Source organism: Mytilus edulis, chromosome 5, assembly GCF_963676685.1.
Source record: "Mytilus edulis chromosome 5, xbMytEdul2.2, whole genome shotgun sequence".
NCBI lineage: Eukaryota > Metazoa > Mollusca > Bivalvia > Mytilida > Mytilidae > Mytilus > Mytilus edulis.
This window is the reverse complement of record NC_092348.1, coordinates 71,138,857-71,164,119: the sequence shown is the minus strand read 5'-3', so window position 1 is coordinate 71,164,119 and position 25,263 is coordinate 71,138,857. Positions and strand designations below refer to the sequence as shown.

General features: G+C 31.3%; 1 protein-coding gene across 1 annotated transcript in view; it reads left to right on the top strand.

Annotated features, from left to right (window-relative positions):
- LOC139524370 (TPR repeat-containing protein DDB_G0287407-like) overlaps nt 1-25,263 on the top strand; it is a 46,584-nt gene extending 21,321 nt beyond the window's left edge. The window contains exons 15-34 of the mRNA XM_071319132.1: nt 83-285; nt 958-1,071; nt 1,553-1,723; nt 3,244-3,354; nt 3,786-3,917; nt 4,316-4,511; nt 4,884-5,013; nt 5,527-5,696; nt 7,242-7,321; nt 7,631-7,825; nt 11,038-11,171; nt 13,552-13,636; nt 14,976-15,173; nt 17,171-17,308; nt 17,957-18,060; nt 18,531-18,702; nt 19,473-19,592; nt 19,992-20,138; nt 21,097-21,338; nt 23,145-25,263. Coding sequence (XP_071175233.1) covers nt 83-285; nt 958-1,071; nt 1,553-1,723; nt 3,244-3,354; nt 3,786-3,917; nt 4,316-4,511; nt 4,884-5,013; nt 5,527-5,696; nt 7,242-7,321; nt 7,631-7,825; nt 11,038-11,171; nt 13,552-13,636; nt 14,976-15,173; nt 17,171-17,308; nt 17,957-18,060; nt 18,531-18,702; nt 19,473-19,592; nt 19,992-20,138; nt 21,097-21,338; nt 23,145-23,295 — 2,993 coding nt within the window. The 3' untranslated portion in view covers nt 23,296-25,263. The remainder of the gene's footprint in view (nt 1-82; nt 286-957; nt 1,072-1,552; nt 1,724-3,243; nt 3,355-3,785; nt 3,918-4,315; nt 4,512-4,883; nt 5,014-5,526; nt 5,697-7,241; nt 7,322-7,630; nt 7,826-11,037; nt 11,172-13,551; nt 13,637-14,975; nt 15,174-17,170; nt 17,309-17,956; nt 18,061-18,530; nt 18,703-19,472; nt 19,593-19,991; nt 20,139-21,096; nt 21,339-23,144) is intronic.

Sequence of the window (25,263 nt, the reverse complement as noted above, 5' to 3'; positions counted from 1 at the left end):
ATAATTTCAATATTCAAATTTATAGTACTGTATGAATCAAATAACTATTGATTATTGATTTGACATACGTGTGTTCATTTAGATGATGTCCACGATTTGCCAAACATAAAATTGTCAATTGCATTAGAAGATGAAATGGGACAAGAGTCAAAATGGGCTATCCTAAAAAGATTTTTAACAAAACAGAAGTTAGAAAAAAAGAGAGAAATTCGTGTTTTTGTTTCCAGTACATTTAAAGACTTTGCCAAGGAGAGAGATGAAATAATAAAAACAGCATTTAGTGAGGTAAATAAATTATAATGTCTCAAGCTGTATCAAATGCATATTATAACTATGTAACTATATGTAAGCTATCGTGAAATCAATTACTATTAATCTACTTTATAAAGTCTAGAATAACATTTTAATCAAATCACTATAATGGTATATTTTAATTATGAAAAATAATGTAGATTACTAAGAAATAAAACCAAGAAGATAACAAGGAAGTCAAAAACCATAAATCAAAGACAAGATTTTGTTTTATAAAAAATGAAAAAGGGTGAGAGGACAAACATCAAACTAAAAAACAATATAAGCAGAAAGTGATCAACATAATCCAATTCAAAATATCGGATAAGTTGAAGTGTTCCGGCAGGGTAAGCATATTCTGCTCTATTAGGTGCAGCCGTACTGTTGTTCATGACTTGTTTAAATTTGGGAAAAAGTCCCATTTACGGATGAAAAATTGAGAAAAAGGGGGCAATATTGTGGCTATTACAATTGCAGTTGTTATGAGTGACTTTGAATTAACCCGCTTGAAGCAAAAAATGTAATCATCATAATAGCAATATATAAGATATAAGAACACTACATTGCGTTCATAATACAAAAGGAAGGTATTGAGAGCCACAAAATGTGATAATATCTAGTTTTTTTGGTTATCATTGCTGTGTAACTGTGGTAATCATTTTGCAGATACGTCGTTTGTGTACGGAAAGAGGAGTATTCTTCACATATGTAGATCTTAGATGGGGAATTACATCAGAGCAAACTAGCGATGGAAAAACAATAGCAATTTGTTTACAGGAGGTAAACTAATTTTAAATCATCTTAATAACACACCATTTGAATAGTACCTACTACGGTATTTTAAAAATGCTTCCCTTTTTTGTTCTTATAATGGCACTAATACGCATTTTCTTTTATTTTTTAGTGAAAAATAAAGAACATTTTTATGATTTTCAATTTTTTGGTTGTAAAATTTCCCTTATCTTTATATTTTCAAAACTGATATTTGCCAAATGCACGTGTTCTAAAAATAAAACATGCACTGGTAATGATTAACGTCGAATTACTCATTTAGCCATTCATCTAAAAAGTGAAGAACCTCGGTGTTGTCATTAATAATTTAAGAAACAGTATTTTGTCTTTGCACTAATTTTTCTAATAAGTAATCACATTTATATTAATGAAAGGTACAAGATCTAAAAATGTTCACCCGATTGGTTTATCAAATTCACATGATAAGTAGAACTTTTAAACAAGAAACATTTTTATTGTACTAATACAGATTGATAGATGTAGACCCTACTTCATCTGTCTGATGGGAGAGAGGTATGGATGGTCCCAAAGGAAGGAAGATCCGGACGATGTTTTGAACTCTACATTTGACTACGCAATAGAAAGCTACCCAAATCTTAAATGGATAGATGAGTTTAGATATGGATCCAGCGTCACACAGGTATTATCTTTGTTCTGATTATTCATGACGGGTTCCTACATAATCACAATGAAGTACTTCTAATGTGATTGTCAAAACGGGGGTATAGATCACGAGCTACGTATACAGATTGTCCCTAAAGATTATAACAGCAACAAACTAATTATTTTACCATTAAAACCTGTGTCATCTATGTCATCACAGTATGCCAATAGTCATTATAATGTTAACGATGATCATTTTTTGTAACTCTATCTACTACTGTCTGTTGTCGAGACTTCCACATATTTCAAAAAAGTAAGACTTAGCCTACATTTCGTCGACGTCGTCGTTGTCGGCTGGGGCGACATCCTCAAATATTTACTCTGGGGTTAAAGTTTTTTTTTAATTTTAATTACTTTCTTAAACTTACCTGGTTTTCTACCAAACTTGGACAGAAACTTGTTTATGATCATAAGATAGAATCCAAAAGTTCCGTATTTTTTCCGTATTTTACTTATAAATGGACTTTGTTTTTTCTGCCAGGAAATATCACATTCATTCTGTGGTTAAAGTCTTTGAATTTTTTCATAATTTTCTTAAACCATCCTGGATTTGTTCTAAACTTGGACAGAAGCTTATTTATGATCATAAGCTAGTATCAAGTAGTAAATTTTGTAAAAGAAAAATCAATTTATCCGTACTTTACTTATAAATGGACTTAGTTTTTTCTGCCAAGAAACATTACATTTACTCTGTGGTTGAAGTTTTTAAAATTTTAATATTTTCTTAAACTATCCTGGATTTGTACTTCACTTAGACAAAAGCTTGTGTATGACCAAAAGCTAGTATATAGAAAGACATTTTGTTAATATTTTGATTGTGTTTGACTTACAAATGGACTTAGTTTTGTCTTCCAGTTAACATTATTACTCGATTTATTTCACTTGACTGGGCGGAGTTTAACAGGTTCGCTCATAATAAACCAGTCCATCTATAGATAGGTGTTTTAGGACAAATTCATCAATGAAGTGTCCAGTCATTGTTTTGTAAATTTCTTTGATGACACTGATAGGGTGATTAGAAATCAGTAATGGTTATAACAGCAATCATCCTTAGCACACATATCTTCTAATAGAATGTCCTTATGCAAATTGAAACGTAAGCTCCGCCCGATCAGTTAAAATAACATTGGTAATACATACAGTCTGCAGTCAAAGTTTTTAAAACATTCATAAACTATCCTTGATTTTTACCAAACTTGGTCAGAAGCTTTTTACCCTCAAAAGATAGTATTGAGATGAATATTTTTATTATTTTTTCTCTCATTTTTGTTGAGCTTACGATTAAGAGCAAAAGTAGGCGATACACTGGTTTCCGCGGAACCCTTACAAATTTTTGAAGTTCCTGATTGCTGCATCAAAACCTTATAGTCAAATAAAGCCATCATAATAAACCTATTTAATTAGAGAAATACACGTTTGTATAATAACGTGTAAGATAATCGGTTAAAAAAGTACAGGTGATTTATTGTTATGATTTATAGTGTTCTTACCTTTCAGTTAGAAGTATTACAGGGAGTTCTGAATAATCCAAATGTGTCAAAAGATAAATGTTTCTTCTACATGAGGGATCCTCCATCAAAGGAAAAAGTCTCAAGTCAGGAATATAAGGTTCTTTAATATTTATAGCAATTTGGCATTAAATTAATTGTTGTGTGTGTTTTTTCTCTATGATTACATTTTATATGCAAAACATATATTGATACCAAAACAAAAATGGAAAGATGGAAATGTGGAAAGAAAATTTGCATGATACCGCAAGCCAATACACAGTTAAACAAATCTTACTAATTTAAAGGTTATTGCTGATCACTTTGTCAAATGTTTAATGTTGATATTTCACACTCTCACTCGAAATATCCAATTGCTATTAAAAAGAAGGTCTAGATAGTGAATGGAACTCTTAATTCCAAAAACTCGTAAAAGTTGATGTTTAGGCTTATGAAATTACCAAAACTTGTTGTTTTGATCTTGGAAAAATATTAATGATCTAACTGTTGACACATTCCATAAATCGTAACACAACTTCAATATTTTTGCAGAACTTTTCCTCAGAATCGGAATGGCATCACCAACAACAAGAACGATTAAAAACCCAAGTTAAGGAACATCCACTGGGGCTCAACATTACTACATTTAAATCTGCCACAGAAGTTGCCAACAATATTAAAAGGGTAAAACAGTTTCTTGTGTTGTTTATTTTATTCTGTCAGTTTCTGAATAAAACGCATATTTTATTTGATCTAGGTCGGAGCAGAGTTCCATAATATGAGTATATTTTAGACGAAAATCACATATATAAATGCCTGCATTGCATACCAGTTCAAACTGTTGTTTATTCTTTGTTGAGAATAAAGGATGGTGTAATGTCATAAATCGTTTCAAGAATTTTACCTTCATTTAGGATAAAGGTTCTCTCATACATCTGAAATGTTTAGTATGCCATGTTTCATACGAAGAAAAAACATATGCTTAAGTTTAGGTCAAATATTCTATATTGCAATTTTTCAAAGAAGAAGTTCAATATCTTCTAATATTTTAATCTATGACCTTTATCAAACACATATTTTAGGATCTAGAACAATGTATCAACCTTGATTTCCCTAAAGGTACAGACTTAACGCAATTAGAACGCATGCGCGAGGCTCATAATGCGTTTGGTGAAGCTCGACAACGTGTGTATATAGGACGACAAGATTATTTCAAAAACATTACCGAAGCAAGAGACAAAGGGATAACAAAACCATTTATTATACTGGGGGAATCAGGTAGGACTATAGTCAGCTCATTAAATATTAATAAATTCTTCATGTTTTTAGTACTTTTTTACTTTTTTTATATTTTACTTTTATGTACAGGATATAAAAATAAAGTACTATTTAAATGTTTATCTGATAGTTAAATACCTTACGTAATGAACATTGAAATGACTGTAGATGACTGTAAAAACGTCAGTCAACAATCAAACAATATGTCCCAAAAATGAATTACATAAGCTACCAGTAACGGCTGTAATCGTTTCAGTTCCTAGCCTTAAACATTTAGATCACAATAATGGCTTATTTTGTTTGGGATGAGTTTTGTATAGATGGTAAATTATGACAATCTGATTTGATGACATTTGTTTACATTGAATTCAGGAAGTGGAAAGTCTTCACTGATTGCTAACTGGGCTAAAAAAATTGAAGATGCAGAAGCTACAACCTTTGTATTTGTGCATTTCATAGGAAGCTCTGCGGATAGCTCAGATTACATCAAGCTCATTAGAAGGTAGTTATACTTATTTAATAGTTGTTGTATTTCAATACTGTGGATAACTCTTAAGAGTCTGTATGTACCAGTTGTATTTTCAATTTTCTGATCCTACACATTGCAATCTCGTTTTCAACAATAAGTCAAAATAGCTAAATGATTCAACTGTTTAGCTTACTTTTACACTGTTTTACTAGTAAATATATCGTTCATTGATCCTGTAATATTGATACTTCTGTTCCATGAGATTTTCACCAGCTCAGTAGGTAGGGCTTCGACTCTTCAGAGGTATCAAACACAATTAAAGACAAGTTAAATTTCAAATGTGAAAGAAATGAAATATATTTTATATACCCGAATGGCTCAGTTTTAATATTAAACAAGTGTAGTGAACTTTCCTGTAAAAGAAAATCCTTAATATTAGCAAAATCGTATTGAATATACTGTTGTTGAACAATTGTCTCCCTTATTCGCCAATATAAAGTTGACTTTTAATGACATCTCCTTTTGTCAATGTTTACTTTTTTGTAGATTGTTTGAAGAAATGAATATATTCTATGATTTTGATATGCAAATTCCAACATCCGATTCTTTGCTAATTAATGATATTGGAAAGTGGCTAAGGATGGCAGGGTCTAGGACAAAGGTCGTTATTGTTTTGGACGCACTTAATCAGCTGGATGATGGCACTGGGGAAGACGGTATATAATTTTTGATTATATGTTTTAAAAAAACAATACTCTTTAGCCTTGAAGGATATATCATGCAATGGTTGGGATGCATAGAAATATAAGGGTGTATTGTCATCTCTACACACAATGATATTGCTAGACGAATCATTATATTGATAATATTTGACTGCAAAAGAACGACTCAAAGTTCGTATGTAGTGGGTGTCTGAATAGTGTGTATATGGTACTAGTATATTGTCGGAAGTTATATTAATCTTACAAATATGCCATTTTTTCATTTTTTAATACTTATTTGTCACTAACAAAACAATTTGTCTTGATTTTGAAAAGACAAAAACTTTAAAAAAAAATCACAAGGCACATACGATAATACATACAGTCTGTCATCTGAATGCATGAACTCACAACGAGACAATCAAAGAAGGTTCACGCAGGGTTAAAAATTACAAATTTCACATTTAATTAATTGTGAAATTACTATTAAGACAAAAATATTTTTTTTTGACACCTTCTTTTGACATTTATAACGCTTTGACACCCCTAAATTTCTAAGGTCTGAAAATTGCACAAAATCAGCATATTTCGACAAAATGTCTAAAATGGGCCTACTTTGGGGAATATTATGTACTTTTATGAAAAGATCTGATCTATTTAGCTATAAGGCTTTTGGAATAGACACATTTACAAACCAAAGTGTGACCTTTTTTTGTGTTTTATGATATAGTTGATATTTTAGGCCATTTTGTGCCAATAGTTAACCTTATGTTTGGCATGACCTCACATAACCCTAACTTGCTTTTCTTACTGCGTTTGTTAAGTCTCGTATCATTTGACGCTTTGATTATGCTGCGAACCTTCTTTTTATCAAATACTTATGATAGTTGAATGTTTAGGATCAATAACGGAAACAGTAATTTGGATATATTGAAAATGTACGCTGTACGCCAGCGAGACATAAAAAAAGAAGAAACCCAGTATAAACAAATAAACTCATCATGGATACCAGGATCTAAATTTGAGTAGGCGTTTCATCTACAAAAGACTAATCAGTGTCGCTCGAATCAAAAATGTTAAAAGGCCAAATAAAGTACGTATTTGAAATGTATTGAGAACAAACAACTCCAAAAAGTTTTTATAAAATGCAGCTAAGGCACACATTTCCTGGGATAGAACACTATTAGATCTTTGTAAACTGATAACGTATAATTATGACCATATATTGAGCAAATTTAGATACTTATTTTATCTAATGAATTAATAAGTAAGAGGTTAATTCATATTGCACTAACTGTTTGGAGAAAACAAACTACCGCTTTTTCCTGTATATTAGTATCTAGCATTTCTTTCAAACGTTAAGGTATTTCATAGATTGCTTCTGATGCAGCACAGTTATCATATCTCATTTGAACTTTATAGACTCGTTTGAAACTATTCAAATATCTGCGACCTGGATTTGATCATTTATCAAACTCGTTTAATCTAAAAAAAATAATTACCATTCAAGATACGTGTGATATTGTTATTAATATGTGACACTGCAGCCTTAAATTTCAGGTTCAGAGCATGATTTAATGTGGATACCAGATGAATTACCATCAAATGTTTTCATGCTGTGTTCAACTCTTCCAGGAAGGGTAAACCAAATAACATAATTTCATAATTTCATAATTTCATAATTTCAAAATTTTAAATATGTAGTCTTATAATGCAATGAAATATTTAATTGTCAACTAAGCATTCCTTTATTATTTAAAGTAGAAAATCATATTTATTATATATATATATATATATATATATAGTATACGATAATAATACTATTGTACACTGTATATCAATTCATCTTTTAAGAATTTATCTTATCATTTAAGGATGGCCATACAAATTTATTATGTGAAAAGCAGTGCAGCCAATAAATATAAACTATCGATTTTAAACTATTTTAGGCAATGCAATCTTGTTTACGTAACAAATGGCCAAATATGAAAGTAGAACCTCTACAAGAATCACAAAAGTTGCAAATAATTACTGACTACTTGCAAGGTGTTTATGGGAAAACTCTTAACAGTGAACAGAAGATAATGCTGGTGAATGCTCAACAGACGTCTAATCCATTGTACCTCAAGTCGCTGCTTGATGAGGTAGAGTAATCTTCTCTCCAGAGACTAGTAATTTGCTAATGATTTGGTATACACACTCCGTCTCACACCTTCTGAAGTTCATGTGATTCCCTATTTATTTGTGTTTGTTACCTTGAATAAAAAGTAAATCACAAAAATACTGAAATCCGAGGAAAATTCCAAACGGAAAGTCCCTAATCAAATGGCAATATCAAAAGCTGCAACACATCAAACGAAGGGATAACGACTGTCATATCTTCTTGCTGCAACACATCAAACGAAGGGATAACGACTGTCATATCTTCTTGCTGCAACACATCAAACGAAGGGATAACGACTGTCATATCTTCTTGCACTATTTATGAGATTTGAACATTGGTAAACTACTGTTGCCGGAATTTATACCATGTTCTTGGTTTTTATACGCCCGTCAAAATGTTTCCGGGACGTATTATGGTATACAAATGTCCGGTGTCCGTCCGTCAGTCTGTCTGTCCGTCTGTCCGTCTGTCTGTCCGGCGTAAACATGTCGCACCGTAACTTGAGAACGACTTATCCAAATTTCATGAAACTTAACATAGTTGTTTCTTATGATGGTCAAATGATCTGTATACTTTTTGGTGAAAATAAGATTAAAACTTTTTGAGTTACGGCACTTTTGTAACTAAAACAGGGGGGGGGGGGGTTCACATGTCGCACCGTATCTCAAAAACGATTCTTGATTATGGCTTAAAACTTTAAACACTTCTTAGTTATATTAATCTTAATATCTGTATACTTTTTGGTGATGATTCAAAATTTTATTTTTGAGTTATTGAGTATTTTGTAAAAAAGGGGGAGTGTTTTTATACGCCCGTCAAAATTGACGGGACGTATTATGGTATACAAATGTCCGGTGTCCGTCCGTCCGTCCGTCTGTCTGTCTGTCCGTCCGTCTGTCTGTCCGGTGAAACATGTCGCACCGTAACTTGAGAACGACTTATCTAAATTTCATGAAACTTAATATAGTTGTTTTTTATGATGGTCAAATGATCTGTATACTTTTTGGTGAAAATAAGATTTAAACTTTTTGAGTTACGGCACTTTGTAACTAAAACAGGGGTGTGTTTTTTTTCACATGTCGCACCGTATCTCAAAAACAATTCTTGATTATTGCTTAAAACTTTACACACTTCTCAGTTATATTAATCTTAATATCTGTATACTTTTTGGTGATGATTCAAAATTTTATTTTTGAGTTATTGAGTATTTTGTAAAAAAGGGGGAGGTTTTTTTTACATGTCGCGCCGTATCTCAAAAACGAATTATGATTATTGCTTAAAACTTTACACACTTCTTTATTATATTAATCTTAAGATCTGTATACTCTTTGGTGATGATTCAAAATTTAATTTTTGAGTTATTGAGTATTTTGTAAAAAAGGGGGAGGGGGTTTTTACATGTCGTGTCGTATCTCAAAAACGATTTATGATTATTGCTTAAAACTTTACACATTTCTTTGTTATATTAATCTAAACATCTTTATACTTTTTGGTGATGACTCAAAATTTTATTTTTGAGTTAATGAGTATTTTGTGAAAAAGGGGAGGTTTTTTTTTACATGTCGTGTCGTATCTCAAAAACAATTTATGATTATTGCTTGAAACTGTACACACTTCTTTGTTATATTAATCTAAAGATCTGTATACTTTTTGGTTTGATTCAAAATTTTATTTTAGTGATATTTGTAAAAAAAAAAAACAGGGTGGGGGGTTTCACATGTCCCGCCCTGTCTCAAAAGCAATAAATGGTAATTGCTTAAAACTTTCTCAGAAACTATTTATGATTATTGCATAAAACTTCCACACAAGACGTCGGGCGTATCATGCGCTCATGGCGCAACTGTTTATTTTACATGTCGCACCATATCTCATAAACGATTTATGATTATTGATTAAAACGATTTATGATTATTGATTAAAACTTTACACATGTCTTTGTTTAATTAATCTAAAGATCTGTATACTTTTTGGTGATGATTCAAAATTTCATTTTTGAGTTATTGAGTTTTTTGTAAAAAAGGGGGAGGGTTTTTTTTACATGTTGTGCCGTATCTCAAAAACAATTTATGATTATTGCTTAAAACTTTTCACACTTCTTTGTTATATTAATCTAAAAATCTGTATACATTTTGTTGATGATTCAAAACTTTATTTTGGAGTTTTTGAGTATTTTGTTAAACAGTGGAGATTTTTTTTACATGTCGCGCCGTATCTCAAAAATAATTTATGATTATTGCTTAAAACTTTACACACTTCTTTGTTATATTAATCTAAAGATCTGTATACTTTTTGGTTTTGATTCAAAATTTTATGTTAGTGATATTTAGTTTTTCGAAAAAAAAAACAGGGTTAGGGGTTTCACATGTCCCGCCGTGTCTCAAAAACAATATATGGTTATTGCTTAAAACTTTCTCAGAAACTATTTATGATTATTGCATAAAACTTCCACACAAGACGTCGGGCGTATCATGCGCTCATGGTGCAGCTGTTTATTGTAATTGAATTCTGAATTTGCACATTATAGTGATGAGCCTGTCCAAAGGCAAAGAAAGGGACGTATGACACTGGTTAACCTTTTATCAGACTTTGTCGTTTATATAATTGTATATTCCATAAATCCAAGAATAAAAAATGTATTCATAATTCAGTAAAATATATCAGATCGTTGTCACATAGCTAATAACACTATTTTATAAAGCAGATCGTTTACAATGATACACTTATATAGCATTTTCCATTAAAACACATTCGTATGTAGTTACAGTTATCATCTATAATAGTAATCAAAGGTATTATAATGTAATACGCCAGACGTATGAGTTAGATGATGCATACACACAGAATAACAGATATATAAAAAGTAATACAACAATAATGACAATAGTGACTTGATACAACACACTACAATAGTGACTTCTACACATCAAGCTTTGGAAACATTTACTATAGTATGGATGTACTAGAAATATCAAAAATCCAGTTCCCATGAAATTAACACAATTGTTTTTATAAAACAAAGTTATTAGTCATTCATTTAGCAGAGAATTGACTGGATCAGTTTATTTTCATAAATTATGAACGATGGACAGACAAACATCGTGGTTTCATGTTTCAGTAAGTGTATTTAATAAAAATGTTTTTATTTCAATATTCCAACATTGAATATTATATTTAAAACTATTTTATCTGCAGATACGTATATTTGGATCATTTCGCCAATTAACAGACAAAATTAAAGAGTATCTGTCTGCTAGAAACCCACACGAGTTGTTTGCGAAGATTCTGGAGAGATTGGAACATGATTTTGAAACCGGGACGAATTCAAGGTTGCATGTTTTACAAATTGTTAACTTGATAGTTACTTCCTTTTAGCATGCATTATATATCAAGCACTCAATAATTATCTGTCGCACCTTTTTAACAATATTTTTCACCATGAACTTACTCATACCTTTCTAATCTTTTTTTTGCATAATTTTTAATATTGTCTTTATTATTGACATATTAACACGAGGTATACTGTGCTGTATAAAACTAACATTAGCTTTCATGGAAAGTCGTTTTGTCCTGCAATCATACCATTTGGCCAGTTTTTTCTTTATTGAAATGAAAATTAAAGTTGTTAAGTTCAATTTGATTATTAAATTGTTCAATTATTTAATGGGATTATTTCCTTTACTTTTCTGTTTATCTATGTCTGTTGTTATTATGCATGAAATGTACAATTATTATATTTCTGTGACAACAAATTTAACTCTTAAAAGGAAGATGAAAAAAAGAAATAATATTTGAAAATTATGTTTTATCTGTTATAACTTTATATACATTTGTAATATTCAAAGTTTTTAATATATTTAATCACGTAACCTTTCATATTAACTTAACAATCATTATTCAATTTCATGATAAAAGATATTTCCCTAGATATTGACAGTCATTCAGATCTGATGATATCAATACCTGGAAGTCAAAAGTCTAAAACACTAAAACAAAATTTTGAAATTCATAAACAATCAAATATACTGTGATACTCCTCATGGAGTACAATATTGAACACATTGGTACCAAATGTGAACCCCTATTGTTTTATTCTATAATGTCACGATAAGATATGTTCATAATATAAAAACTACCACATTTAATGGTCACGTTATTTCAGAAATGATCTGTGACTTCGAAAAAACAGACAATTTGTTGTAGATTGCGCTAGTCATAAAGTATAGCTATATATGAATTTAAGAAATTAAAAGATATCAATAATATATTAATCTAATCGAATTGATTTAAAGGAACCGAAGTACAATGTTTGTTTGTGATGTCAAATGCAATTCTTGCTAATTTAGGAAAGGTGCCTGTTCATTCTATTTTGAAATTTCTAAATGTAGGACTCTAAAGTGCGATGGTCACGCTTAATAGTTATCGAAGGTACCATGCTAATAATTTAATACGCCAGGCGTTTCGTCTACATAAGACTCATCAGTGACGCTTAGGTCAAAATATAAGTGCGATGGTCTACGCTAAAGCACGATGGTGTCTCTCGCTGAAGTGCAATGCTTATTTGTTCGCTAAAGTACGATGGTATATCACGCTAAAGTACGATGGTATATCACGCTAAAGAGTGATGGACCAAAAGTGTAAGATAAGAGGAATTCAAACGTTAAAGTACATCAAGCTTAAAAAAAAAGTATTTTTGCAAAAGCTACCATGCTTATGAATAACAAATGTGATTGGCCTCATAATTTACAAATCGGCTTAAGTGATAGTTTCTAAATTTAGAAGACCGACCATGTAATAATTGCTAAAAAGGTAATTTACGTGTGTCAAAATACTGTATTTCCTGTTAAATGAATTTTTAATAATTCGGAGCGTGTTGAATATTTAAATAATTGGTGTAGATTATCGTTCGCACTAATGTGACAACCTCCCTTACAGTCGTCATTGAAAATTACAAATACAAAATTTGTTCATTGTCGGAATATGCAACATTCATTTGTATAATCTTTAATTTAAATGCGAGAGAAAGGCAATGCTCTTGGAGCTCTAGTTTTTTCGTAGCGAGTACAAATACATGTTTTATTTTCATGTAATGTACACAATAATGTTTTAGCAGACAATTCATAATTAACGTATGAAAACATGTACCTCTATTTACCGACGTTACAGTCCTTTTTATTGAAATTCGACAGCATTTTAACGGTAATCGCAAAGTGAGCTGCCATTTAAACAATCATTCAAATGTATCCGTTCGCTTCAAATAGAAGCAGGACACAGGAAATATATACGTATGCGTATAGTACTTTGTATCTATATAGTAAAATTGTCGACTGTAGGATAAAAGTCCGTCTTCCAGTACTAAAAAAAAAACTAATTGTGCTCCAATCGACCAGGAACGGTAAAGTTTAAATCAATTACTATAGTTAGTCGTGGATATTTGGAGTAAAAGTTTTTAACTAAATATTCAGAAACTATCTTCCAGCAAGTTCATATTTGGTTCGTATAAACGACTGTTAACGTTATCAAACTACGTTTTTAACGTCTATACTTTTGCGTACTATAGGACTTTAGCGTATGGAGGCATCGCACTTAAGAGTCCTACATATGTATAAAGAATAATTAAAGTACTAAAGTTGAAAAAAATAAGAAGTTATAATTTAAGTTTGATTTAAATTGATAGAATCGTGAAGTTGTGAATTTTCTTTATCATAGGAAATATCTTGTTCGAGATGCAACTACTGCACTATGGTGTTCGAATAGAGGAATGTCAGAATCTGAATTAATAGAATTATTAGATGTAAGTCTATACGATGATTTTATCATCTTATCAACTTTATAACGTATGATGGTTATATTCTAATAACTCGATATACACATTTTACAAAAAAATGAATGATCAGACAACAATTAGTTATTAATTTTTTTTCCTAAACAGAACTATAATTTTTTCAACTCGCCATAATCAATGTTGGAAATATTCAAACTTACAATGGTAAAACAACACTGATCTGAAAGTTATAGTCTGTAATTAAAATAAAAAACGACGGAAAATTTTATTTTATGATTTTAGTCCTAATTTATTCGATATATCTATTTATTTATCAATCACATCTTTTATCGGTTATTATTTTTTAAGGTGAGGGTGATATTATTTAATCAAAATGAGTCAAATAAATAGGGTTGATCGAAATTTTATTGATCTTATTCAATTAAAAACATCTTGCTTTTATGTTAGGTAGCTATTTAAAAGATCATTCCAAAACAGTTCGATTTTTCGATTTGTCCGAATGGACTTGTCCAAATTTGACTCAATTTTTGGGAATATAATGCTTATCTTCTACACCGAAATTAGCTTGAATATCAAATTTTTGAATTAAGCCCCCCATAATATAGGCCTGTTTATTTTATACAACTGTACAATCATTGGGTCGCCTTTTTGCGAAGGACCACAAAAGAGGGGCGAAAGATACCAGTGGGACAGTCAAACTCATAGATCGAAAACAAACTGACAACGCCATGGCTAAAAAATAAAAAGACAAACAGTCAAAAACCAAGTGCTCACATGCTCATTGGGGTAGTCATTTCACTGTTCAAAAGATATTCAAGATTACTTACAACATTAATGTGTCTACCCTATCCCAATCCGGGTTATAAAATCTTAACCATACTCCTTACAACTCTGTGGAGTCTTTAGTTTTTATTTCTCTGCAATGTTGCAATTGTGTGGCTGTTTTGACTTTAGTTCCACTCGTAGGTATATTTTATACATTATGCACGTCTTACCTGCAAAAGTATAGATATAATTTTGGCAACTTTGTATCTCAAATAGGAAAAGCACTGTTGCATGCGTCCAAGTCGCTTTTTGAGATATTTCTTCATCAGGGTCGCTTAAAACTTAACTTTTGAAAGCCATGGATGACAAAAAGAGCCCTTAAAATATTATCCAAGAGATCCTTAAAGCAACTAGCCTGCGGGAGTTAGAACCTTAGTCACTGGACAATTTCTAAATTTATGAACTGGAAAGTTTAAGAAATGTATGCTTTAAATCGTTGCATACCTATGTCTGGATATATATATATCAACTGTTGATAACAAATGTATTGTGTTGTGATTTTTTTTAACACTTTCGATTTTAGATTCATAGTGCAATTTGGTCTCCATTTTATTTATCCCTGTATGAAAATCTAGTGAATCGCAATGGAATCCTTAATTTCTTCCACGACCATCTTCGACAAGCTGTAGCAAAGAAATACCTTTCAACGAAAGAAGATAAAATTGAAGGTTACTCGCGATTAGCTGACTACTTTAGCTCAAAGGAAACGAGCAATCGAACGGTATGTACTGAAGTTAAAGAGTACTCTTCATTTTTTGGTGTCTAAAATTTTAAAAATGTGTCAGTCATGTTTGTACTCAAATTAGGTGCTTATTTATGTTTTTAAAATACTAGTATTAGCAAAATCAATAAAAAGGTATAAAATGTCTTGTACCAAGTCAGGAATGTTGCAGTTGCTATCTAATAGTTCGTTTCTAAGTACATGTAGGTTGCATTGTCGTTTTTTTTGTTGTTGCACTTCAGTGTTTATGTTGTTTCGTTGTTTTCCTCTTATAGTGGATGAGTTTCCCTCGTTTTTGGTTTGTAACCCGAATTTGTTTTCTCTCATTCGGTTTATGATTTGAACAGCGGTATACTACTGTTGCCTTTATTTATTCGACGTATTTGCATACAGTTGTTTTCTCTCACTATTTAAACTGCTGTTAGATATAGGAAGATTCTCCATCCAAATAACAATTTATAAAAGTAAACCGTTATAGGTCAATGTACGGTCTTCAACACGGAGCCTTGGCTCACACCGAACAACAAACTATAAAAAGCCCCAAAATTGCCAGCGTAGAACCATTCAAACGGGAAAACCAACAGTCTAATGTATGTTATATTCTGATCTTCCTCAACATAGAAAAGGGTCATTTCATAGACTCAAACTGTCATACAAGTGTGAGGTTTTGCTAGTTAAAAACATCTTTCATCTATCATAATCTACATAAGCAAATCCCTATACCAAGTCAGGAATAGGACAGTTCTTATTCGTAGTTGATGTGTTTGAGCTTTTTGCAAGTTGATTGCGGACTTTCTGTATTGAAATTTCATCGGGAGTTTGGTATTTTTGTTATTTTCCTTTTTTTTTTTTTTTTAATTCTTTATAAAAGATATTGAAAATTATCAATGAAACAATCAAATTCTATATGTCTATATAAGTAGACAAAACCAGGATTAAAACAACAATGACGAGAAATCAAACAGTCTACAAGTTACTATACATAAAGGTAAAAAATGGGAACCACGCTCTTATAAACGACTGGGGAAACCTCAGGTTTTCGGGGAAAATAAATAGAGCAATCACACTTGTGATCCCGTTGTGTGGTCATGGCAAGCAAAAGCTAGATAAGTCTGATTAGGTAATCAAACAATATCGAAGATGAGGACAGGACTGCAACTGACGAGCATATTCGTAGTAATATTTACCGCATATATTCCAAAAACATTCATGCAAAGCATGTTGTGCCTAAAAAAATTGAAGTAATTAATTAAACTCTTCTATTATTAAATAAATACCAGAACCTTCAAACAATCATTTGGCAAACTTTTGATTATAAGGTGTTGAGGTAAAATGTTTGCAATTTTTAAAACATTATTAAGTTTCTTGAAATCATCTATCAGTACCTAAACCAATTGGTTGGTCAATTAAGCCCACATTTCTACAGAATACCAACACTATTTAAAATCTAGCTTACAAACATTGCAGTGCAATTCAAAATTACAGTAGTGAAATGAGGAAACAAAAGTTGTTTAAAGACATGACATAGACATTTGAGAAATAAGGTCATGACAATTGAAAAGACAACTTTCGAGTTCGATGCATTTCCGTCAAAAATTCTGGTTTTAGTGAACATTCGTGCGTTTAGGGGCATTTTTAAAATCACTTCCATTCTGGACAATGTTGAGCGAGTGGTTATAAAACTATAATGCTATATTGCACGAACTATTCGGCAAATTAAATTATCATAATTGACAAAATAATGAATCAGCGATGCTGTCATTAGGGAATTATGATTAAGTACTTACAAAACAAACACTAGTTCTAGTTTATCCTGCACTATGACGATCACTAAGACGCTTGATGAACGTTAATAGAGTAGGGATACAGGCGATCCCCTCTGTCTGGAAAAGGATGTCATAAAGGCGCGAATAATGGACGAGTTGTTTTTTTTTCGGTGAAGGCTGATTTCGAAAGTTGTCTATTAACAAACACATTTTTTTATGTTTTACACACAGGTTGAAGAGATGCCGTTTTTATTGTTAAAGGCAAAGAAGATGGATCGACTGAAAGCAACCGTTTCTGACTTCAATGTGTTTTATAGACTAGCTGATGATGAAGATGGAATTTTTGAATTGACAAAAGCTTGGCGAAAGGTTGGTACATATTAAATAAGATGTATTATGACATTTAAATTGTTTTAATAGTAATGTATTTTTTATTGTGCCTGATCTTTTATGGAGTATTCAAAACTATTAAACTTATGACTTACGATTTTTGTCACCAGTACAAGATGGTAAATATAGCTCCGCTTAACAAATTAGTAAAGGTTCAGTTTTGTATGTTGAGTATTGTTAATTGTATGTTGATAAAATATTTTATAACAGTGAAATGTTGATCCCATTATGTTAATCTACGTTTGTATGAAAAAGTAACAAATGAAGTGTCAACTTGTCAGTCTTTAACTGACTAGTCAAACATATTCATAAAAGGTCTTCGACATGTTCGACCATGTCCACTTATTCCGTGTATTCATATTGTCCACGAGCGACAAATAAATCTAGTGGAGCTTTGTTAAAAATGTTGTTTTAATAATTTTGCTGCATGTGTAATCAAATTATGATATTAACGGGCTACTTTGTTCGCTGGTATTTTCATGATTTTACCGTCTTTAAACTCGTTTTTGCGTAATCATAATACATTGCGTACCTTAATTTGTTAGAGTTCAATATATTTCATAGCCTTTAAACATTTGAATAATTGATTATAAATCATTTGACGCTTGTTTATTTTTTTTTAAACAGCTTGGTGGATATTCATTAGCAGAAGAAGCGTACATGTCAGAATTGTTCAAAATACCAAAGACAACCATAAGGGCTGATATCAAGTATTATTGTAAACTTTTCAGGTACTAACATTATATGCAAACTAGTCCACACTTACTATGCTTGGAATTACGTATTCTTAGCGCAAAAAGGTCAGCATTGATATAAATAATAAACCATGACTAGGACTCTTGTGGAAATCAAATGTAAAATTTCTAACTTATATTCAAGTTGTTCGTATTCTGTACATTTGTGCTGGTAAAGTTAACTCTATGTTTGGATATTTTTCATTATGTTTTCCAATGATAAAAAGACAATGGACACCGTGGCACTGACAGGTAAAATGTTGCAAAATACTGTTTCACTCGAGAAGTGAGTGATATATTGAAACTTGAACATAGTTCGATTGTTATGACAATTTTGTTTTGTACATAGCCATCTGAAAAATAGATTTCGAATAGAACAAAACGACTCAGAGAAATAGACTGATCTACTAAGGCATAAAACACAATTCCTTGAATCTTAACATTTTGCTTTTATGATTTTTAACAAGTCTACTGGGAAACTTTTTCCGAACACTTGGATTGACGCATGCAGCAAAGAAGGTCTACAAGACTTTGGTTAAACAGCTTGAGCTAAGCTACGACGAAACATACGACACCATTGTGTACAGTGCTTATAATCAGAGTTGGAAATATCGCTGCAATCATCCAGAAGTGATAAAGGTATATATTTTTTTATAACTTATATAATTAAACATGCTAATGAAAATAGCGTAGATTTAAAAGGTAATTTTATAACTTCAGGTACGAATGAAAATAGATTGATGACCACCTTAAGATTTAAGATACAGCTCTTGAAAATTGTTCATTTTTAAAGATATATTTATAGTTTTAGACTTTTTGAAGAATAAACCGTTCATCATTTGTTTTCAGTCATTGTAGTAGTATAGATTCGCTTTTGAACTCCATACATCTTCTTTTGTAGACTATACATTTTAATTGCCTTTATCAAACGAAAACGAACCTCGCATGACTGGTAAAATACAAACTTTAAAATTTGAGAAAAATTCAAAAGTCCATAATCAAATGGCAAAATCAATTCTCAAACACATCAAACGAATGGATAACAACTGTAATATTCCTGACTTGGTACAGGCATTTCCTTATGCAGAAACTTAATTTTAAATCTGTGTTGACATGGATTTTCATTGATATGGTCATAATTATAAATCAAATTAGAAAACTTTGAATGTTTGAAGTACTAAGGTTTTTTCTACGTCACAAATAAATAACCATAGCTGTAGTTTGCAAAATCTTTGAGGAATTTTTTGTCTTCAATGCTTTTCAACTTCGTACTTTATTTCACCTTTTTAACTTGTTTTCATTCGGGCGTCACTGTTGAGTCTTTTGTAGACGAAACGCGCGTTTGGCGCAAAAATACAATTTAAATCCTTGTATCTATGAGGAATTTATTTGTAACTTTTTTTTAACAGGCATTACAAAATTTAGGAACAGTATACACACAGCTTGGGCGATATGATAAGGCCATATCTGTTTACAAAGATGCAATATGTCGTCAAAATAAAATAGAATCACCAAGTCAAAAGATACAGGTACGAGTTTCGTCATAAATACGTTTAATTCCAATAAGTTCTCTGTTAACACTTGTATTTTCTGTAATAAAATTCTCCTCACTTACTATAGCATAATACTTAAGCTTACATGTAGTATATATTTTTAATAGTTTTTATCAAATTGTTATTGTGTTTCACAATGACGTATCAGAATATGAATTATGCTGCAGTTTTGACTGTTAAATATTCAATTGTATGCAATGCGACTATTTCTACCTAGATTTCATATACATATCAGCAAGGTCCCATGTTACATAAGAGGAATGAAAAGAAACAATTTCTAATAAAAACCTTATTTTTTCGACAACTTACTTATCAAAATTGACTTATAGTAATAATTGTTTCATAATACTTGTAAAAATGCGTGTTTTTGTTTAGGTTTGTGATGGATTGCTTGGTTTGGCAACATTGTACTTCGAGAAAGACAACATGTTGGAAGCAAAAAAGCTGACGACAAGAGCTTTGGAAATTGCAACAAATGTGATTGGAAGGAAACACCATTTTGTATCAGATATTTACACAAAGGTAATGCTGTATTTCATTTTATTGATTTGATGTCAAATCCAAATATACTAGTGTTCTAGTATATATATGACAAACTTCTGCAGGAGGTCGATTGGAGTTCAAAATTAATTATGAATTCAACATTTTGTTAAACGTTTAGCCTATTACACTTCTTATATTTTATTGCTGAAATAGCTCTGAAAAATGTATTTTTATTATTTAGATTTATTGAACCAGTCAATCAATGTTTGAGACTGATGTGTGGTTACGTGAAAAAGAAAGATTTATTAACTTACCTAGATTATCTCATAGCTGTGAATTCCCAAATTTACATCTTGTGTCATCTCTTGTGATTTGTTTATAACAGGTATGTGTCTTTTTGGGGAACCTGACTTTTTAATTCAAATGTAATTAGAATCACTTGTATTTTTGTCCATCTGATGAGTTAAGCCTTTTTCAACTGATTTTTATAGTTCGTTCTAATGTTGTACTGTTATACCACTGTCCCAGGTTAGGGGGAGGGTTGGGATCCCGCTAACATGTTTAAACCCGTCACATTATTTATGTATGTGCCTGTCCCAAGTCAGGAGCCTGTAATTCAGTGGTTGTCGTTTGTTTATGTGTTACATATTTGTTTTTCGTTCATTTTTTTTTACATAAATAAGGCCGTTAGTTTTCTCGTTTGAATTGTTTTACATTGTCTTATCGGGGCCTATTATAGCTGACTATGCGTTATGGGCTTTGCTCATTGTTGAAGGCCGTACGTTGACCTATAGTTGTTAATGTCTGTGTTATTTTGGTCTTTTGTGGATAGTTGTCTCATTGGCAATCATACCACATCTTCTTTTTTATAATGTTGCATTTTTGCTTTTCGATAACACCTTGTATGTAGTTTTCATCGCCCCACTGTAAATACTTGGACATAGGACATACAAATATGTGTTATATTAAACAAAACCATGTGATTATATTATTTTAGCTTGGACAGTTAAATTACGAACAGCATCGCTTAGATGAAGCTTTGGCATACTATTTGCAAGATCTTAAAGTAACTCGCAGTGAAGTTGGGACAAATCATCCTTACACAGCTAATGTCTTAAATGAGATTGGACTGGTCTATGATGACAAAAATGACCAAATTGCTGGAGAGCTTTTTGAAGAAGCTTTGCGAATTTTCCTAGGCGCATATGGGAACAATTACCTTGTCACTGGAGTTATCAGGTTGTAAACTATGTTGTAGTTATATTTTAATTAAAAAGTTAAGATTTATATCCATGTATGCATTTAGTCTGAACGCCTAGATTTTCTTATGAAACTAGGTCATATGCAGATACAGTGATGGGTTGTGCAAGATAAACCTAAGATTTTACATTATGTTACATTTGGAGTTAACCGATATCTGGATTTAAACATATCAACTGTAAACGTTGTAACAGTAGCAACTCTCCATAAAAAAATCATGATAGGAAATGCAAAAAAAAGGAAATATCGTATCAATCTTAAGGTACACTGTACAAACTCAATATGCAGGCGTACTGGGATGCTGCTATATGAAAAACTAAGACAAATAAAAGGGACATACAAATCACATAGGTAAAAGAGAACAGACAACGCCATGATAAAAGAAAGACAACAAGAAGACAACCAGGGGCGTAGCTACAAAGAAACGTTATGTGAAAAATTTTGGGACCCTATTATTTTTCGGTTTTCGGTCATAGGACGGTTAAAAGAGGAGCTATATGTAGATAAAAATTTATGAATGTAAAACTATTAATAAATCTTCTGAATATAGTAATACATAAACAACACATATTTGTGATACAGAATTTACTCAAAATTGTCCAAAATCTGCTCTTCGGGTCTGGGCAGAAACAAACTTCTCTATTACTTTGTCAACATTCACACTGAAATCCCGATGAATATGCAGTAATGCTATGTAACTTTCGTTGTTCATTGTTGATCGTGCATTTGTTTTCAATTACATACGTAGTACCGTGACTGATAGATCTCAGGGCCATCATGGCATGGTAGCACTCGCGAGATGTTATAAACCAGCGTACGTGTTCTGCATCGAGCGACCTCCCAATTGAATTCGTCAAAATTACATGCTAGGTCAGTTTCGTATGTTTCAGACAATATTGAGATTTGTTCGTTTGTGATATTTCCTACAACACGATGAAGCATATACAGCTCAAAGAAGCGATTTTCTGATAACTTGACGCGACTCCACTCTCCAGTTGCCTTATCATATGGTCTATGAACGCAAAAAATAATGAGACTTTCCAATACTGTATTGGCGTGGTTGCAGGCTGATTGGCTCCGGTAGTCTGTCAACCACATCGCCTCGGCATATTTTCAACGATATCGACATATCTTAGACTGAGTATTACAAATTAAAAAGTAAAAAGTAAAAATCTTGTAAAAGATAGAAGTAACCTTCCGATTTTGTCATAATCTCCACAAAAATTTTTATTTTGAAACCAAATGTCGTTATTTAATGATATTTCATCAATTAAAAAAGTGACAACATAGGTGTTTCCTTTAACATTCAATTTATAAATTTTTATTTTGCCATTTCTTTTTTTGCATGCCGAATCAATGTGCACGCAACTTCGGAGCTACGATCTTTTTCTGAATGAAAATGACACTTGTAACTAGGTTGTCAAACTAATATCCGGAATAGACGGAAGAGACACCAAGGCAACAGTCTCCGATTCCGATTGACTAACTCATCTCTCTCTCTTCTGCTTTTTTTTTTTTTTTTTTTTTTTTTTTTGGTGTGAAAACGACGTGGATGCACGTGCTGTCGTGCCTCCGGGTAGCTACGCCCCTGACAACCATCCTCTACTTTGAACATTTGACGCTAGCTGAGCACCAAGAACAAACCAAAATATGGAGATTATTTCAGGTGCTCGGGACAGGTACAGTATGTTCAAACATATTGATAAAAACTCAAAACAAAACAAAACAAGATACTACAGATGGTTTTGTTTGTTACTTGTTTGTAACACTTTTATTCTTTTCTAGGTTCAACCTTGGAGCATTCTACTATGGCGATAACCATTTTGCAAAAGCTAAATATCAGTTTGAAGAAGCATACAGAATACATGTAATGTTCCTTGGAGAAAATCATCCAGATACAAAACGTGTTAAAGGAGCCCTTGATTTAGTGAAATAAAAATGATCTGGCTTATTAATTAGATTTTACATTTACATACATACACAAAGTGCTAGCTATAGTTTATAACTATTTGTGCATTGGCAAAGGTAGACTGATATGCATAAGGGTAAACTAGTTTTGATATTAAATTTTTGCATTATGGTCATCTACAGGGGTAATCTTTGATCATCATGATCACCATATGTTTTTGTTTATTGATTTTTGCATTCCAACAACTGCCCCAATGCAAAGACTTTCGCCATATATATATATATATATAATTAAATCCCGGTAATTATATCATCTTGAAGCCATAATACATATATCTTTTAAATTTAACATGTATTGTACAAAAATATGCATATTCACTAAAATTGAATGTTGATTATAAGATTTATAACTAAAAAATATATATAACACAATCAATCACACATATATATATATACAACGAAATGTGTTTTTCTTAAATGTTACTCTACCTCTTTTGTTTACCTATTAATCTATACGTAGGCATAATATTTTTAATATTTCAGTGTTGACTTTTAGTTTTGTTAATCTTTGCTATCTGTGTGTTTTATCTATTTTCGGTTATTTTCTGCCACTACAATTTTACTAATGAGGTTTCAGGAAGCTTGAACGAATGTATTAAAACAATGTACGTAATTCATTTAAACTTTAACTGTTAAGCTATTGCTAATTTTGATTTTGCAGCTATCTGTAAAGATTACTGTGAGAAAATTGCTTTCCATTCCAAAATAGTTTTTTTAGTTAATTTTAACTGAATGAGAACAGGTAGACATATGGTTGTCAGTTTATATTTTACTATGTCGAATTTAAATTAAATTTGATTGTTGATGTTTTAACGCCATTTTTAAGCACCGTATTTAGGCTATTTCGTGGTGGTCAGTTTTTATTGCTGGAGGAATCCGTAGTGCCCGTAGAAAACCACCGACCTTTGATAGGAAAATTGACAATCATAGTCAATTAAGATTGGAGTTGAGTGCACCCACACCAGCGGGATTCGAACTCACAACCTCAGTGTTGAATGGCTAGTGATTACAGTAGTAACTACTTAGACCAATCGGCCAACTCGGCCCCCAATCTGCATTAAAACATATTTAATCAATCTAAAATTATAAATGTAAATAAACATATTTTCTGCTATCTATATGCTTAAACTGTTTTTTTGTGTGTAAAAAGTATCATAGTTTTCTGGTTTTCATTTAGGAAAACAGTAATGATGTATTGGACTTTCACTGACAAACTAATTATTGCCTGGTTAAATAGATGAGGAAAAAGTTAATTTCCTCATTTGTGATGTGATGTAATCTTAATATTTATTATTTATCAAATGTGCTTAAAGGGGCACTAGTTGTCAAATTCATGTGAACCTATTTTAATCAAATTCTCATATTTGATTTATTACAATGTAAAACATTTATCCAAACTATTAACATTCATCTCAAGCTAGCTTGCAAGTGAATAATTCTTAATCAATGTTTTTTTAGCTTATTTTGACAAAATTGAAAAATACTGGCTGCTAAAAATGAATAATTATTTCACTATTTGCATTTCATTTATGATTGAGCCAAACAAATTATGTATTAAGACTTTTCTATATATCTCTCAGCTAGTGCCCCTTTAAACTATATGATTCATCACATACGCTTTAATTTATTATCTTTTCAAAATAGCTATGTATGTTTTGGGTAAATATTGTAAATAGTTATTTCTACCTCATATACATTTTTGTACAATGATAATCGAAAGAATTTCTTTCAAACTTTTACAACACAATAATTTTGTTTATACTTTTATATTTTTATACATTTTGTTAATTATATTGAATAATTACTTCTTTATAGACATGTAATTTTGATAGTACTACTTCTACTTGAAACGGGTTAGTTTTAGCAGTTTATTTATATATCTGATATTTAATGACAGAAGACAACTAGTTAATAATAAAAAATATATTTTGTACAA